This window comes from Anabas testudineus, chromosome 12 (genome assembly GCF_900324465.2).
Source record: "Anabas testudineus chromosome 12, fAnaTes1.2, whole genome shotgun sequence".
NCBI lineage: Eukaryota > Metazoa > Chordata > Actinopteri > Anabantiformes > Anabantidae > Anabas > Anabas testudineus.
In genome coordinates this window covers 5,065,260-5,083,060 of record NC_046621.1, presented here as the reverse complement: position 1 = coordinate 5,083,060, position 17,801 = coordinate 5,065,260, and the positions used below count along the sequence as shown (strand labels likewise).

The 17,801-nt window shown below is 40.4% G+C and overlaps 1 protein-coding gene across 2 annotated transcripts in view; it reads right to left on the bottom strand.

The window, feature by feature from the left end:
* lamc3 (laminin, gamma 3) overlaps positions 1–17,801 on the bottom strand; it is an 89,707-nt gene that overhangs the window by 12,407 nt on the left and 59,499 nt on the right. For both annotated transcript variants that reach the window (XM_026356470.1, XM_026356471.1), the window contains 6 exons: positions 14,893–15,120; positions 2,585–2,773; positions 2,036–2,281; positions 749–902; positions 510–652; positions 195–373 (listed from right to left, as the gene is read on the bottom strand). In XM_026356470.1, the coding sequence (XP_026212255.1) occupies positions 195–373; positions 510–652; positions 749–902; positions 2,036–2,281; positions 2,585–2,773; positions 14,893–15,120 (1,139 nt within the window). The remainder of the gene's footprint in view (positions 1–194; positions 374–509; positions 653–748; positions 903–2,035; positions 2,282–2,584; positions 2,774–14,892; positions 15,121–17,801) is intronic.

The following is a 17,801-nucleotide window of genomic DNA, read 5'->3' as shown; positions in this document are numbered from 1 at the left end:
TTTGCTGTTAAAAAATTAGTAGAGCCATGTATTTAGTTTTTTAAGCAACAATGCTGCCAATAACATCTGCCTGATGTATACATAGGCAAGGGTTTGCTTAGCAAATCGTGGTGTGATGACAACAAAAAGGTCCGATTTTGATGTCCCAGAAAGACAGTTCTCATACAAACACGCACAACCAACTTTAAACTCACCCGTTTCTTCACAAGGCCGTAGCATACTGGGCACTCTTCACACTGGTGTGTGGCTCTGTTGTGGAAATAGTTTAACTCACATTTGTCACACTTGTAGCCCACAAAGCCCTGGCGACATTGGCAGGTGCCGTTACTGTGACACTGCATGGAAATGGAGCCCATGGGGTCACAGTTGCAGGCTGAGAGAGAACACAGAAAGAAAAAACATGTGAAGAGTTAGAAATGGCTTCATGTGTGACCTGTATTAGAGGGAGTATTAGAGGATTAAAGGATGGTCCAGAGTGCAGTAGGGATGCCTGAAGTAAAGTCCTGCACCTCTGCAACCTCGCGATGAGAATCCAAAGAAGCCCACACGGCACGAATCACAGAGTGTCCCCTCCACACCTGCATGACACACACACTGCCCTGTGACTGGATGACATGCGGGGGATGCTGAGCCGATTGGGTTGCATTTGCACCTAAGAAATGCAGGAAAGTAACATCTTAGTAATAGATTCAGTTTGTAAGCTTAGATATAAAATCTTCATATGTATATCTATCATAAATCTGTGCACCTTTCACACCCTACACCTGGCTGAAGGTTAAAGAAGCCAGCTTCACAATGGCTGCAATCTCTTCCAGTTACATGACGGAGGCACTGGCAATTTCCTGTCTGAGGATGGCAGTCATTTACATGACCAGAGGTTCCAGCAGGATTGCAGCTGCAGGCTAAAGAAGAATTTCATTATTAAAACAAACACAACATTACATTTCTGACAGCTGAAATTTCACCCTTGTATCACTTCAACATGAAGGACTTTTTATTGATTTGATCCCAAAAGCGCTTGAGGGAAAGTGGAAGGAAAAAGACAGGCAGTACCAGGGAGATTCGAGGATCGTCCCTGACATTGTTCTGTAAAGAAGTTCAACAGAAGTGGAACAGAAGTAATACAGGAAAATCAAAGAGTGAACATACTCTGGGCTATTACTATCTGGGTCTCTGTCAGCCTTTTGTAACTTTATTTGAATTTCATTTACTTAGACCACTTTTAATTCTCACAGTCCAAAAGGCTCTTTCCTTTATCCCTGTTTTGATTCACAGCCACTGGTTCACCGCATTTATAGCTTTTGACTCCTGACTGAAGAGTTCATTCCTGTTGAATCTCAACTCCTACATCTAGCGAACTCTATTTGAATGCATTATCTTAGGCATTTCTTTAAATTCTTAAGTCAAGACCATGTACTCCAACCTGACTCCACCTATTCTGTGTTAAACAGAACAGATTTTCTTATATCATATTATTGAGTGAGAATTCTTAAAGACTCCCTTCACACATACATAAGAAATACTTAAGTTGTTATCCCTAATTATATAAAACAGAGTTCATTAATTTGCGAATTGTTTTAGTTTCAAAACTTTTAACTGCCAAACAGAAGAAGTCTCCTATGAGTCCATTCTGTGAGAACAGTATGTGCACTGCAGACTTCAAGTTTTCATATCATACTTGTGTAAGTTACATAATGGGCCAGGATTGGCTTCCAAACTAGCTGGAAGGAAGAAAATATTTGTCATACTGTATGCACACATCTATAGTATAGAGAAATGTATTTTTTCTCTTCAGCAGATGAATATGAAAATAGTCTTCTAGCACCAAATGCTGCGCGTGTGGTCTATCATTCTGCACAGTGAAGGTCAAACAACCGAGTACCACAAAGCAAAATATAGTTTTGAGTCCAGGAGGACTTGAACATTTTCTTACAGAAATAAAATCTCCTGTTCTACCATTTGTTGTAATGAATTATAAATATAGTAATAAATTAATCAACCAGTGTTCCAGCCATCTCCCTCCTTAGTTACTCACGCTTGCACTTCTGGCCAGCTGTCTGGTTTAAGGCATTGCCGTAGAAACCCTGCTGGCAATATTGGCAGTGGTCACCCTCTGTGTATCCCAGGCACTTCAGACATCGCCCAGTGATGTGATCACATATTCCCAAGGCGTTGAAGTCCACGTTGCCATTGCAGTCGCACCTCTCACACGGTTGAACCGCCCCGGATTGTCCCAGGGGATCACCATAGTAACCATCTTCACACATCTGACAGCGCATCCCTACACAACGGGAAAAGTGAAAGTGGTGGGCAGGAATTAGATGGACATCCGAGCAAGAACACTTGAGGTTATTCTCATGTCAGTTCTGACTCTAAATTAAAAACTCTTATGGGATGTGTGATTCTCAGTTCTCATTGTAGCACGACAGCTCGTATAAAACAGCTGCTTTAAACTATCGGTCTTTTCAATCTTTCAAACTGTCTTGTAGAAATGTTCTTATCTTTTTATTTTCGACATGAAGCTCATTACTGATTGTCTGGTGCCATAAGAAATATATTTTACATTGTCAGTGGTTTATCTCACCTGTCTGTCCAGTAGGACAGTTGGTACAGACCACCTGTCCTGTCTCTACAATTTGGGCACAGCTGCTGCGGTCGGGGCAAGGGCAAGGCTGACAATCAGCAGGTGTGCCAATCAAAGCGTTACCATAGTAACCGTCCAGGCAATGCTCACAGGTCATCCCGGTGGTGAAGTCCGAGCACTCGCACACACCTGAAACAGAGAGATGAGTGTAACCAGCTCACAGACGTCACTGTCTTTCACACTTTGCGTTTGACTCAGGTGCAAACAGTGGTGATGTTTTCCCCATCGCCAGCAGAGTGTGCTGTGTCTCTGACCATAACTCCCACCAGCCACTGCTCACAAATAATCCACTTCATAGCCCAATCTGCTAAGAAAACATTCCCCACAGCCCACTGTGGAGAGCCGGAGACAACTATATTCACCCTGGCTATAATTGCTTTGGGAAATATAAGAGCCAAATGCAGTCCGAAAGACCTTCAAGAAGTAAAGCAATTCCCAGACCAAGTGGGGGAGATTACCAACTCTGTGACGTCCTAAAAACCAACTGTTGTTTCGAAAGCCTTAGAAAAACAACTCAGAGCTTCAAACCACTTGAAAGGATTTGTTCATGTGCAACATGTGTTCGCACATATAAAGACCGAATACTAGATGAATTCTACTAGTTTATTGAGCAGGTTTTCGGTTCTTATTATGTCAAACTCCAAATACAGTCAGTATTATATGACATGATGAGAAGAAATAAATGATCCACAGCAGTGACGAATGTCTGAGTGAACTGTATGACTGCAGTTCAGTGACCTGCAGTGGCTTTAACGTCATAGGCTGAGATCATCAGATACACCCTCAGAACCTCTGCTGTGCTTGCTGCACAGCAACTCCTGTAATGAAACAGTGATATAAAGTTGCATTTAAATCTAATAACTGACTGACGAAAGATTACAGAGCAACACATAGTAATAAGTGTTAACCATGAAGAAAAAAGCTACTTCTAGGATGCTTACAATGTGAAATTCATCACAAGATCACAACGAGCAGACATTCATAAAATTTTAATAAAAATTGTAATTTGTTGCAAAACAATAGCAGCTTTTGTGCCGCTGTATATAGCTGCAAGAAGACATTTAGCATTCCTACTGTAGTGCTTGATGCTTTGCTTTTAGGATTCACTGAGCTGAGTATCAGAGAGCTTCATAATTTGAATCATGTTTAACATTTGACAGTTTTTCAAATGACTTCAGCATGGGCTGATAACAATAATTGCACTGATTTTCTAGAGGACACCAATAAGATCTCGATCCATAGCAAATAATCTGCGGGCATGTGATTTTACAGTATCCTCATTAAAATTTCTCATCACTCCCTCATAGCCCATGGTGTTATTCAGTGAGAAGCTCTGTGTAAATTTTAAATCAGCTCACATCGCTGAATATTGGAGGAAAGAAATTCGTGCATTTAGTTATGGGGTCACTGCAACCAAGGTCTCCCACCACTAAATAAAGCCCTGTTAACTTCGGAACTGTAAGTCAAGTATATGAGATAGAATAACGGCTGCAAAGCTAAATTGATCACACAGCCATTAGAGGGAACAATTATCCCATTGTCTGATGAAGTGTAGACTTCTGGGTAAAAATCATTAGTTCTTCGACGAGGTGAGGTGAATAATACATGACTTCCAAGCATGTAATGCCCGTCATTTAAACAGAGTATTTGGTAATAATGATTGTTCCTAACATAAAGAACTGAATCTTTCTTGAATTTCACAAGGCATTACAATGACACTGATGGTGTGCAGTGCCAATCCCCAATGAGCCATAGTAAATTTAATGGTAGCACAAATGTGCTGACTTTACTGAGTGTGAAGATGACTGAGCGTGATATGAGGCAGCAGAGCCACCGAGGGCCTCCTCGACACTATTTTCATTCCATCAGCTCCTCGGAAAAGCTAACGGCATGCATCACAAACTGTTGCTGAATGGCAGGATCGCTCCTCACACGATATATCGTCATGCTAATTACCATTACTCCACAACATCCGTGCAGAATAATTTTATCAATGAATCTTTGGCCGTTCATTGAGCCTTAATGAATTGAGATTACTGCGAAGCTCCCTGCGGAGCTGCACACTTCGAGTCCTTTGACAGAATTCACACAGTATTCTGCTCTCACCCTCTTGCACTCTTCCTCGTTCAGCTATGGAGCTCTGCACTTCAGCGCTCCGCTCTCTGCCTGAACTCAGCTTTTCTGTTCTGTGATGGCAAGGCAATATTTCTGCATGAGAAACAAGTTTTTTTAGTTTTTTTTTTGTTTTTGAAGAGGAGCCCTCAATCGTATACACATCACACTCCAAAGAGCTCTGTTCTACCACTGTGTACCTCATCCCTCCACAGTGCTACTCTTTCTACTTTCTCTACAGAAATACACACAAATCCAGGACTAATGCACTTCATTAAGGTAGCCACTTGTGGAGGATAGGAATACATTAAAATACATCCCTGTATCATAGCTGGAGTAGCATAAACAGGCACTACAGAATGAATGAAAGACCGGTGGTTTTGCTTTCCCCCCCTTTTCTACATTTCTCTCTCGTTCAGTGTATTTTTACTTACGTGTCATTTATTATTCCTCTCAAACAAAGTATGATGAGTAGCTTTTCCAAAGATAGTGGCTACTATTGTTTGCAGCAGCTTGTAATAGCTTGAACATCAGATGGATATGGGTTAGCAAAGTAGGCAAGGAAATTCAAGGAGAAATGGATTTTAATAAGTATGTACAAGATAGGATCAGAGCCGTCTTACTTTTGCTATTGCTTTCTTGCCTTCAAGATCTCCAGATTTATTTACTAACCAAACAGTTTCTAAGGATCAGTAGACGCCATTCTGTGCCATCCTGGGAGGTCTTTCGAAATGGAGTAGGGCAATAACGTGCGAGCCGAGAAATGAAAGTAAAACAAGTCGCATGACTTGAAAGCAACATGTAACTGTGTGACTTATTTGACCAACTGACCAATTATGTTAAAAGATTTTCTTCACGAAATAATTCTAGACTAAAACTATGTTACATTTTTACTTTCTTTTTTGCATAAACAAACAAAGATCTAATGTCAAAACATGAGCTTTTCAAGACCTTGTGTTTTTTCCAGCAGACCAGTCTCCGTAGCCCACTGGAACATTAAAAAGCTTTGGGCCATAGAAATCTATTTACTAATGCATGTGAACACCCTGTTTTAATGAAGGAGTGAAGGAAACAGAAACAACAGAAAGAGAGCGACACAGAAAGAAATTTTTGTCTGTAACTCCAAGTCCTCCAGGGTGGAAGTTGGGAAAATCTGCAGCAGGAGTGTTTGATGGCGATGTTGCTTTCTAATTTAATACAGATATGCTGCCAGCGCCTGCTGCTGCAGATGTGGTTTGTGAGTGAGCTCTGAATGAGTGGACGGCTGCAGAAGAGAGAGGGAGGAAAAGACGGGGGGGTTGTATATGTTGTCCACCCCCCAAACATAATATGCACAATACAGATGACTAAGGAAGTATATACTGTGACTATGGAAAATAAATACATCCACCCCCCTTTTGTGTGTAGAGGCTGTGAGCCAAATTGTTATGGTCAAGGCCCTGGAGAATCAGGGATGTGAAAACAGAGCTCTGGGTTAAATGTTAGTAACATTTTACTGTTCAAAAGCTGATCAACCTGCTAAAAATGATCCTAAATTGATTGTTTGAGACTTTCTCTGGGACTTTAAATTTCACATGCGCCATGACATAGGGAAATACTTTACTTTACTCTTTACTTTTACTTTCTTTTTCAACTGGACAAGCTAGGGGAAGTCAACATGAGTCAGTCTGTCTGTCTGCCACTTTCGCTGAAATGTCAACAGCGATGTTTCAACATGAAACTTAGATATTTTTGGTGCCCAGAGAATTAATCTTTTGGTGATACCCAGACTTTTCATTTAGTGTCACCAGAAGGTAAAATTTGACCTGTCTACCATGAAGCATTTCAACTTTCATCTACTGGCTGGGCTGCCACAGAGATTTGTATGCATGATTTCAAGATGATTTAATGTAGTGACACCGGCGATCCCATGAGCTCAGCACACAATATCTGTCACTTTTGCCAACAGAGGCTTTCTAATAAAGAGACTATATATATGTATAGTGTATCCAGAAAGTATTCACAGTGCTTAACTTTTTCTACACTTATGTTATGTTACAGCTTTATACCAAAATGGATTAAATGTATTATATTCCTCAAAATTCTACAGAAAATACCCCATGATGTCAAAGTGAAAGATGTTTCAAATTATCTTTCTGTCAGTGGGTACCTATTCACCAATACTCTGCAGTTTGACCATTAACTCCAAGCAGCTGCATAGTGTAGAGGCTACTTTGCTGCCCACCATGCGGAAGATTGGGGTTTGAATCCCTCCAGTCCAAGACCTCCTTATGCTTATCCTGCCTTTTTCTTATACCTTGTAAGTTGCTTTGTATAAAAGCCTCTGCCAAATGATTAAATATAGGGTTAGGTTTTTACCACTTTGGTAAAAACATGTGGTAACTATAACCAGGACGAGCTATAGCTGGCTACAATCTGCTGAAGACAAGTTCTTGGATGCAGCATATGCATCTGCTCTACAATCCCAAGAATAAATAAGGTCTTTCTGTTCTGTTTTGTAACAGCATATGCTTGTTTCTCACTTTGACATTTGTGCAGGGCCAAATTTTTGAATAATGCACAATGGGTTTTGCATAGCTAAATGTCACACCCAATGCAGTGTGGTGGAGGAGGTCAGGATACCGAAGCTTTTTTTGGTCTTGATCTATGAAGGAGAACAGACCACCAGGGGCTCCTGCAGCGAAATACACTGGAGTCGGCCAAATAAAGGCCATCACTCAGAGTACCTGTCCCAGTGCATCAATTAGGATATAAATGAAGAAATGGCTAAACATGCTGTGCTTCACAATACTCATTACAATGCCAGGTTAGAAGGGAGGATCCTATGAGTCAGTGTTTACCAACAAAAGGCCACTTTAGAATGAGACAGAGGAAGCTAGGGTGTGCATTTTCCAAATGTCTGTTTAAATGCCATCTTCATTTCTCCAAGGTTATTAGTTAGAAAAATCTATTGGAAAAAGTTGAGTCAGAAAAACTGATGGAGAGCGAAGCTGGCTCTAGCACTGGCTTATTCAACGCCTTAATCTCTCTGGTGGGCTGTATTTGTTGCAGGCTAAGCCCTGAAATGCCTGGTCTGTATCAGCATGATGGGATATAAGGAGCGACACTGAGAGGAAAAAAGGAGTGAAAAGAAAAAAAAAAGATAGATATAGTCAGTTAGAATGACTCTTACCATGTCATTTCTATAGTATATATTCAGCATGCTTTATACTTATCTCTGCACAACCAGCACATTTATTATTCACAAAAATAAAAAGAAACATAAACAATGTGCACACTCGCTCTGCCTGCCTTGTTTTCTAGTCACACTGTCCGAGATCCTTGATTTGAAAAGGTTTCAACCTTTCTCCTGATGAAATTAGTTTAGACAAGGAGCAGCCTGGTAAATTGCTAAGATAAATGAAAATGAGAAAGTATCCTGTGCATAAAAACAGATGTCTACATCTCAACAGCTTAACTACATATTGTCTTTTACAGAATAACTGACGCACGTTATCATTGAAAGCACATTATCCTCCACAACGCTGTGATGATATACAGTAAAATGTAAACAGAAGACTAGGATAGATATGACTTGCTATGTATAGCCTGAGGGCTGAATAGACACATTCACTGTCTCATATTATCTATTAGACACTTGTAAAATAACAATATCTAACTATCAGTCTTCTGATTTGGGTTAAACATTTATTTCTCATCAAGCAATTTTGTCATCACAGCAAGAAATGACATAGTCAAGCACTGCAAAGCAGCCAAAAACAGTTTGCTTACTCCATGTAACCGCCACCTGAGTCAAGGTTCACACATACACTCCAGTTCAAAAGTTTGGGGTCACTTAGAAATGGACTCATTTGTGTTATAAATATTTATAACAATGTTTATAACACAAGAGTCACTCAATCAAAAAGACGTAGTGGGTTTGTGGTGAACCAACCAACAGAATGATTTTGCAAATCCTAAAGCTTTGCTACAAGCTAAAAACAAATTGTCAAAATTAAAGCAGCAGAGAGCTCTCTTTTGCTCAGACACAGACAACCTTACTTACATAGCCATGTTTCCTGAAGATGTACAGTAAATCTAAGTGTTTTGCACCATGGTGGGCTAACACGGTCTATTTGAAAGCAGGGATAACAGAGCAGCTCTAATACAGCACCCTAATGTTCAATATCTAGCAGACACTATAGTATCAAGAGCATCATGTGTTTCATTTGTTTAGGTGATTAATGAGCACTCCCCTGCAGTGTGGGCTGCAGAGAAAATTGAGTGCCTCCCGCCTCTCTATACATTACAATCATCTCTCTCCTTCCTCCTCATCTTCCCTTGAGCTCACAAATGATAGCCTCTGTGCAATTTAATGGATTATGTGCATGCAATTAACACAGTTTACATACCGTATAGAAGCATGTTAAGTCCAGTGGGACACCGATCAAAGCGTTCCCAAAACTGTGGAAACACATGCAATGCACACATTTTTTTCTGCCTCAACATATGTTAGACTTCATCAGCCCTGCAGCAGAAAAGCTCGAAAGGAATCACAAAATGCTCATTCCACCACAAATATTAACATTTCCAATCTGTTGTGTTGTGCTACAGCAAACAGAACCGACACAACTCAGAGAGCGTTAATAAATCATGATTATGAAGCACCATTGGCTGCAGCTTCCCTCGGCAGCCATTGAACTCCATTCCAATTCTTTCTGTGGGCACACCCTGCATGATGATACAAGTCGTTAGGTAATTACACAGCAACTAAGATTTTCAAAGAGAAACAGCAGGTTGTTCTTCCCTCCCAGTGACAAATGATGAATGGGGTATATCTAATCAACCTACTTTGATAGTTCTCCTTGACCTAAACTAGCTCCCTTTCACTCAGTACACTACATATTGTCCGTAATATCGCAAACATGTCTATTCACCCGTTAAGGCAAACAAGCTGTGGTTATGTACAGTCCTTTCTGAAAGTACTGAAATAACAAGTAAATTAAAGTCAATACGACACAATATTTGGTTGGAAACTTCTTGTTTGCAATAGCTGCATCAAGCCTGTGACTCACTGACACCACTAATTTGTGATAGCCTGTGTTGTATGTTTAGTTGGTGGTGTGTTTTAAATATTTGTTTTGATCCACTCCTCTCCGAGTTTTTTATGCATTTCTGTGTAAATTTGCAAACAAAAGGTTTCTGTACACCTCTGAATTCATTATGCTGCTTTCATCATGAAAGATTAAATCAGTAAAGATTAGTAATCCTGTTCCTCAAGCAGCCAGGCAAGCCCAAACCAAACCAAACCAAACCAAACCATCACCCTAGCTTCTCTTTGTTCACCATGATGAGTTTGTATGGTTTGGTCACATCTTGGTTTCATCAGCACATTACACTTTTGTGGCTCGTGTACAACCTGGCTTTCCGATTTCTGCTTCTGATGAGGGGTTTGCATCTTGTAGAAAGGCTTCTGTATTTCTAAGGCCTGTTCAAATGGCTATGCCCAGTATTTATACAATACCTCTGTTTTCCTCAAAGATTTCACAGACAAAACCCAGAACTAAAACCAAGAGCTGTCATTTAGAACTAGTTAGTATTGAAGAAAAAGGTCACAATTTCTAATATTTTTGCTCACTGAAACTTTTAACGATCTGATACAATAGCTACTACCTTCTGTCTTGTTTAAAATACCGATATGTACAAAACATCAAAAAAGGGGAAATTCTTCACTTTCATTTCATATCCATCGTTTGATCTTAAACTCAAATGTCTTTTGGTGTATAGCAAAAACTTATCGATTTGCTTTGACGTTCTAATACCTCCAGAGGGGACCCTATTTGTGGCTGTAAACATTTCAGGCAGAGATTTCAGTGTAAATCTCCACCACCACAGTCGTCTCAGTTCGATGACTGCTCTTCAGATCAGCAGGGAAGCGCAACAATATTGTGTTGTACCTGTCCTATTCTGCATCAGCCTAGAGTATATTCATGCCGAGCAATGCCGCCACTGATCCCAGGGGCAAAACCTCCAACACTGTAACAAATCTTGGATCCAGTAGAGAGGACAGAATGAGTCACTGAGCTACTGTTACATCCAGAAAGTAAAACCAGACGTGTGTTGAAGACCTACTGGCTGGTGTACAAATATCACTCAGAGATACCTCAGCAACCTCAGCGGCTACCAACTAACTCCTGACAAAGACAGGTGAACCAACCTAATAACCATAACAACCACATAGTAATTTACATAGAATGCAAATATTTACCAGAACTGCAGACTGGGAGAAAAAAATCGTATGCCAACTGTATGAAAGGGTCCCAGGGTGTTCCTAATAGAGCCTTTAAGTGAAAACCTCAGCTTTTCCAAACTCAGGTTATAGAGGACCTTCCCGATCCAACGGGAAGGTCCGGGAAAAATGCAAATGGAAAATTAATCTGCAGGCTACGAGAGTAGCAAAGGCTACGGCTCATATCACTATTTTTGGTAGATCAGTGCTAGGGGGGATACCAAAGATTACAGATAGAGAATTGGGGTCGATAGCACAGGTATATGCTTTCCCGAGTGTGTCAAAGATCGCAGACCAGAATATAGTCAGCTTAGGGCATTCCCAGACCATATGCCCCTGATTAGGCAGAGAGAGACCACATCAGCCAGTCATTAGATTCTGTGGAGGATCTTACATTGAATTAGCCTGTGGCTGGCACAAATAGAGGATGAGTTTACTATGGACAGTGCAGAGTCCCACTGCTGTTCACTTAGTCTGACTTCCAGGCTATTCTCCCAAGTGGTTTTACCCGCCGCCTATGGTTCTGTAGAAACGAAAAGTAAGTTCTGACCAGAAAAGACAGTACAATATCAAGATGCATCTCTTTGAGGTTGCAGTGGTGTCTGGTAAGGTGTCTGGTAAGTGATGAAGAGCAAAAGCCTCATTATACATATTGGAAGTTGGGTATTTGTGTACTTCAGTCAAAGTAATGGGTCTCCCCAGGCTCTGAGCCATGTCCTCGGGGGAAGGAGAAGGTTTTAGTTGTTGGAAATGTATGTCTACATGGGTCTGTGAGGCCAAATTGGAGAGCAAGGGTGTGTAGGTTCTTAGTAGATCTGGAAAGAGAGAAGGGCTTGTTTGACGAGCTATCCAATAGTGAGTCTTGAACAAGGTTATTATTATCCCCATTATTATATAGGGATTCTCTAGTTTAGGGAAGGCAGCAAATAATTTGGCCATAAATAAACCATTATTCCATTTAGGGCCATAAATGCAGGCCAATAACACTGGAGTGTTGTAAAGTGTGCTAAGTTGGGGTATCTCCTTAAAACAGATACAGATGCATTTCCTGGATAAAAGTTGTTGCAGGTGGGCCTGCACTTTACGTATTTTTACAAACTCACAAAGACACGCATATCCAACAGATAGAGAAGTCAGTAACTCTTCTGAACAAGAACCAGAACCATGAGTGTCCATAGCACACAGGCGTTAACCCTAAAAGCTGTTATAACTTCCATCTACTTAACAAACATTCCTCCATCCCATCCTGTTAATATGAGAAATTCGGGCTGGTTCGTAAACCAGCATCATACAATAACCAAACTAATAGGCCTTAAAAACTTAGAACTGGGTAAATATAAAGCGGATGCCAAGCCTGAACTCAATATGCTTGATATACAATAGTAGTTTTATCAACAATAATATTAATAAGAACCATAGTAACAAAGAGTAATGACAGTAAATGGTAGTAGTAGTAAAAATCAAAATAAATAAATGAGAAGAGGCAAAAGAACGTGGTCCATCTTGCTGCTCGTCAAGCCCTACTTCTTCTCTTTTGAAGACAAGCCAGCAGGCTCTTGGAAGATGACATTCAATCATAAACCATTTAAAAGAGAGAAAGGCTCATTCTAGCTCGATTTCTTCCTTGTTCCTATACCACAACTTTAATACTACCTGGTTTCTTTGTTGTATAAAGTTACAGAAAAGCATGAACAAATTGCACATTGTATAAAAAGTGCACTTCTAAGATAAGGGAAATACATTTGTCAATTACAGGCTGGCATACAGTGAGAGGAAACTTATGAGGAGTCTGCACAGAAGAAAGTCAAGGACAAAAAAACAAAGTCAAGGTGACTGGGGAGAGCAGGTGCCATTCTTGCAAATAGAAAGAAGTACAAAGAAGACAGCAAGAGGGTGACTAGGGAGTCTGGGGAACCAAAGAGAACAAGTGCGTGTGTGCATGTACGTGTGAAAGAAAGAAAGACATTCAGATTGAGAAGAGACGTAAGAGACACAGGAAATCTGCAAGCAAATTAGACATCATTAGCCAAGAGGTGGTTAACAAGTCTAATTAGGGGGGAGGCAGGCAGGCAGTGATACCAGACTTGCTTCCGGACCTCAGACAGATGCACACCGCTATATAAACACACACATAGTCACAAACATAACACACACTCTCAGCCAAAGCTTCAGGCATCTCCTAACTAGGTCAGATCTCTGAGAGTTTAAGTCGAAGGAAGGAGAGGGAGATGGAGAGGAAGAGAGAGATTGAGGAAAGATAAAAGATGGGGGGTGGGACCATAGACAGGATAGTTGTCTGCTCTTGGTAAGATGGAGAAACTTGTTTAAAGCTGTGAGAGTGAGATAGTGTGGAAAAGACTCAGGGAGAAATAAAGAAAGAGCATATACCCTCACAGACACATATAAATAATTACATGGAAGTTGGTTTGTTTATACACCCAACAGCTGCTGTTTTACTTTACGTCATTTATGGGATGTTGAGTTTAGGATATGAATCTGAAAGGATACTGCAGCTGCACTTATTATCCCATAAACATTGTCAGGTGCATTAAATACACACTTCCAGTTTAACTGTTGTTATAAAGATTAGTTGTGTGAAATGAGAATACTGCTGTATCAGTAAAACCATCCAGTTCCAGCCTCCAGTTTGAGTGATAGCTTAATGTTCCCATCGAGATAACTGAGTTACATTCCCTTGACGCGATGATGACTGAATGTCAGTTCTGGAAAGACAGAAAGATGCTTCAGACAAACAGCCTGGATCTTTTTCTGTTAACTCTCCTTTCTCAGAAGCACAATGACAGAGGCACAACGTCCCAACAACCTGTGATGATCCCTCATCTCATTCAAGACTGGGTGAATTCTTCAGGATACATTCTATAAAACTATGCAAATTGTTTTGTTTAACAATAAGCAAAGCATGTTGCCAAAACCAGTGCTGACGGTGACATTATTGAGAAGTGGCTTATGACGTGAACAGCTTTTTAAACACATTTGTGGAAACTGTCTAATGGTACTCAAGGTACTGTACATTAAGTGGCAATAAAGGCTTGTTTTTCTTTTGCTGCTTAGATCACATACAGTTTCAGTTTACTTTCCTTCTTATGAAAATACTCCAGTGATTTAGTTGCACTTCCATAAAGCTGGGACATGCCAGAGACTGACTACTAAAATAATAGTCAAAATTGATGCAGCTACTTGTTCTATATGAATGAGAGAGATGGGAATATTACCATGTTTACGGAGTTTGTTGTGTTACAAATACTATACACTATAACAGTTTATCAATATATCTGTTACACAGTGCTGTGATGCAAATGTATTATCATCAGTAAGTATCAAGTGTTGAATACTTTTTACTGACTGGTGTTTAGTTTTCACGCTGAATGTAGAATATTTTACATTTGTTATTGGGAAGAAGCATACATGTCATAAACTATATCTTGGATAAATGTACACACGGAGAATTTGGGCATTCAAATAACGGTATTGCTCTAAAGGGAGCAATCCTGGACACATTTCTTTATAACTTAACTTATACTTGAAATATTTCTGTTTATGTGCAGCAGTCCTCAAAAGTCACAGAACATACTGCACATATGTTTTCACAAGCTGTGGCACAATCCCTGTGACTAGTCAATTGGCTTTCACACATGCCCCTTTAAATATAAAATGTTCTGCACTTGATTTATGATTTCTTTTGGTCTTTTCTACCTCAGTGAAATCACTGAAACAGAAATATTGCTGATTGATTGTCAGTGAAGTAGGACCAAAGTCATCATGCCTTCTTGACATTTTGCAAATTTGTCATTAGAATAATATTTCAATATGCACAAGTCAAATGTACTTTACATGTTTCATTTATTACCTGTCTCTGGATGACAGGATCCATGCTGATGGCAATTGCACGGCACACATGCTGAGAGCGGCCCTCTGCCAGGGACTTTCCGGGTGAATCCTGGGGCACATTGCTCACAAAACTGGCCTGCAAAACCCAGGGGACAGGAACAAGTTTCCACCCATGGAGCAGGGTGGTTAGCTGGACTAGACGAGATGACAGCTGAAGTGAGGGTTACCCCCGCAAGCTGTGATGTGTCTGGAGACAAACGAGAAGAAAAGATGAAAAGAGCATTTGTCATACAACTGATGCTTGCAGAAGTCAGCAGTATACTGATAATTGTGGCCTCAGAGGTCAGTCTAAGCTTTTGGGACATCTGCTTTTCTCTGGAATGAGAGGCATATGCATTAAGTGTACATGTATGTTTATGCATCTGTATCTTGTTTAGCAGGCGGTTACTAACATTTGCTAAAGTGCTGTCCCTCCCTCCTTGTCTCATTACAGGTTCTACCCTGTGTTTACAGTTTACACTATACACACATATTTTTGTACGACAGTCAGCGTGAGGACACTCATTGACATAATTCATTCCCTAGCCCCTACTGTCGTGTAGGTCATGCTAATCTACTCTATATTTATTTTTATTTTATGTACTGCCTGATCCTAATTTTTTTTTACCCTAACCAAAACCTAATTCAAACCCTAACCCTAAAATTTTGTCTTAATCCCAAAATTGCTCTTTAAACACCCTTCTCATTGTGAGGGCCGGCTAAAATGTCCTCATTTTGCAAACATGTCCTCACTCCAAAGGTTAAAAATTCATGCTGGTCCTCACTATGATAGCCATACAAACAAGCACACACAATAACAGATTCATCCACCCACATGTCCATAAATGCCACACTTAATGCTCACTTGCACACGCGTGTGGGCTCACATGCGCCCACACACGTACACTCGTCACCCAGGGAATCTTTGATATAGCAAATGAATAAATCACTGCAGCAGAGCAAGATGAGAAGAAAAGGAGACAGGTGACTTGGTGGAGGTATGTCTGACGTGCAGGTCCTGTGGGTTTCAGGATTCTTCTCTCCTCTCATGAATAGTGATGGAAGAAGGCCATCCCGAACTGAATTCCTTTCACCCTTTATTCTCTAAACCACAGCCACCGAACACAAAATTACTTTTGTTCCTGGTCCATGACGGCACACCAGACTGACAGACACATAAATAGAGGGGAGGACAGACAGGCAGAATATGATGTGCACGTATGACTACATACTGTAGCTTTGTCAGATAACAAATAAACCAAGTGTGAGTGGCAGCATAATGAAGAAAATCTAAGTGGAAGAAACAGTGGGGAGTGAGAAAGTGGAAGGACTAGGGAAGAGGGTAGACCTTGACTTATAACACGTCATGATCCAGCCATTCCTTCAGCGGTGATGAAATCCAGTTCATTTGCACCTCTGAAGGATAATCAGTAGGCAAGCCTGTCCTCTTCCCTCTCCACTAGTTGCCTTAGCCTCTACCCTTTACTCTCCTTTACCTCCTGAATTCTATTAGCTCATTCAATGGGGAAAATGTGCAATTAAACCCCTTTTCAGACAATCAAACCTATATTTTAGTTAATTACAAGCGCTTCATTTTAGGTCATACTGTGCAAGTTCCTTGTCAGACCAGTCCAGATTTTATTTCCCTTGAATTGCTCACTACAGACCCAGGAATTCAACAATTTAGGTCTCTTTAGGTACGTGTACGTTAAGCCATTAAGCAATTGATTTCTCATAAACGTACAATGTGGCTATGGTCTCTGTTCAGAATTCAAGTTATGCAGCCTTTACCATCACTGCTGCCAAAACCTGCTTTTACATAAAGACAAATAAAGTCATTAAAATAATGATGGTATTCTGTTATAAGATAAAAATGTAAGGAGTGAAGGAAAATGTGAGAGGGAGAGTGGAGGAAGATGAGAGGATAGCTTTATGGGATTTTGATATTAAAGTTTGCCTCACAGCCTGCAGCAATAAGACACTTCTAACACTGTTTGAGAATGATTTTGAGACCTTACAAAAATCATTAAGAGTTTCTCCCCTGTGACGTGCAATAGATGCAGTGTATAGCTGTTTGCTTGACTTTGTTTGCACGTTCATGTGGGTGGGTGGCTACAAAAAGCGGTTTGATGGAATATACACGACTGTGCTCCTGTCTGCACAAACTAATGTGCCAGTCATTTGTGTACAAGTGCATCTAGAACTGAAAGTGTGTGTGTCACAATTCCTGCAATGAGCAACTAATTAAAATGGTGGAAGTGTGAGAGAGCTGGTGATTTTGGACAGCTGTTCTGTCTTGCTCTAATCCACCGTAATGCTTCTCAGATGCAGCCTGTACTGTAGTGCAGACGATCAGATAGAAAGAGTGGAAAGACATGATCAAAATAACAGGAGGATTTCAACAGCTAGTCACCAACATGTGGGAATAAATGTCCTGTTTTTTGTGAGCCACATTCAGAACAGTTCCCTGAATACAAACACTGACATTGTTTTAGTTATACTTTTTTGGTAGTACACTTTACGTGTACACTCGTACACACACGATAAATCAATAAGTTAATGTCTTTAGTACAGTGATAGAAGATTATGGCTGCTGACTGACACAGAGAAAGGCAGCCATAATGCCTGTCACAGCGCAAACTGTGAGAGGTGTGTGAGGTTGGTGAGTCAATTACTAGAACAATGAGACCTTGTTCTGTTTCATTTTGTTTTGTTTGATGGATTGAAGACCAACTTGTGAATTGGCCCCATAAGCATAACAAACCAGAGTCAACCAGTCACGAGAGGATATTTTGTGCATTAAATTAATTCAGCCTGCTGCTGTAGACATTGGTGATATCATTTAGATGATTTGCTGAGATTAAATATACGGTACTCTCCCATTTTTCT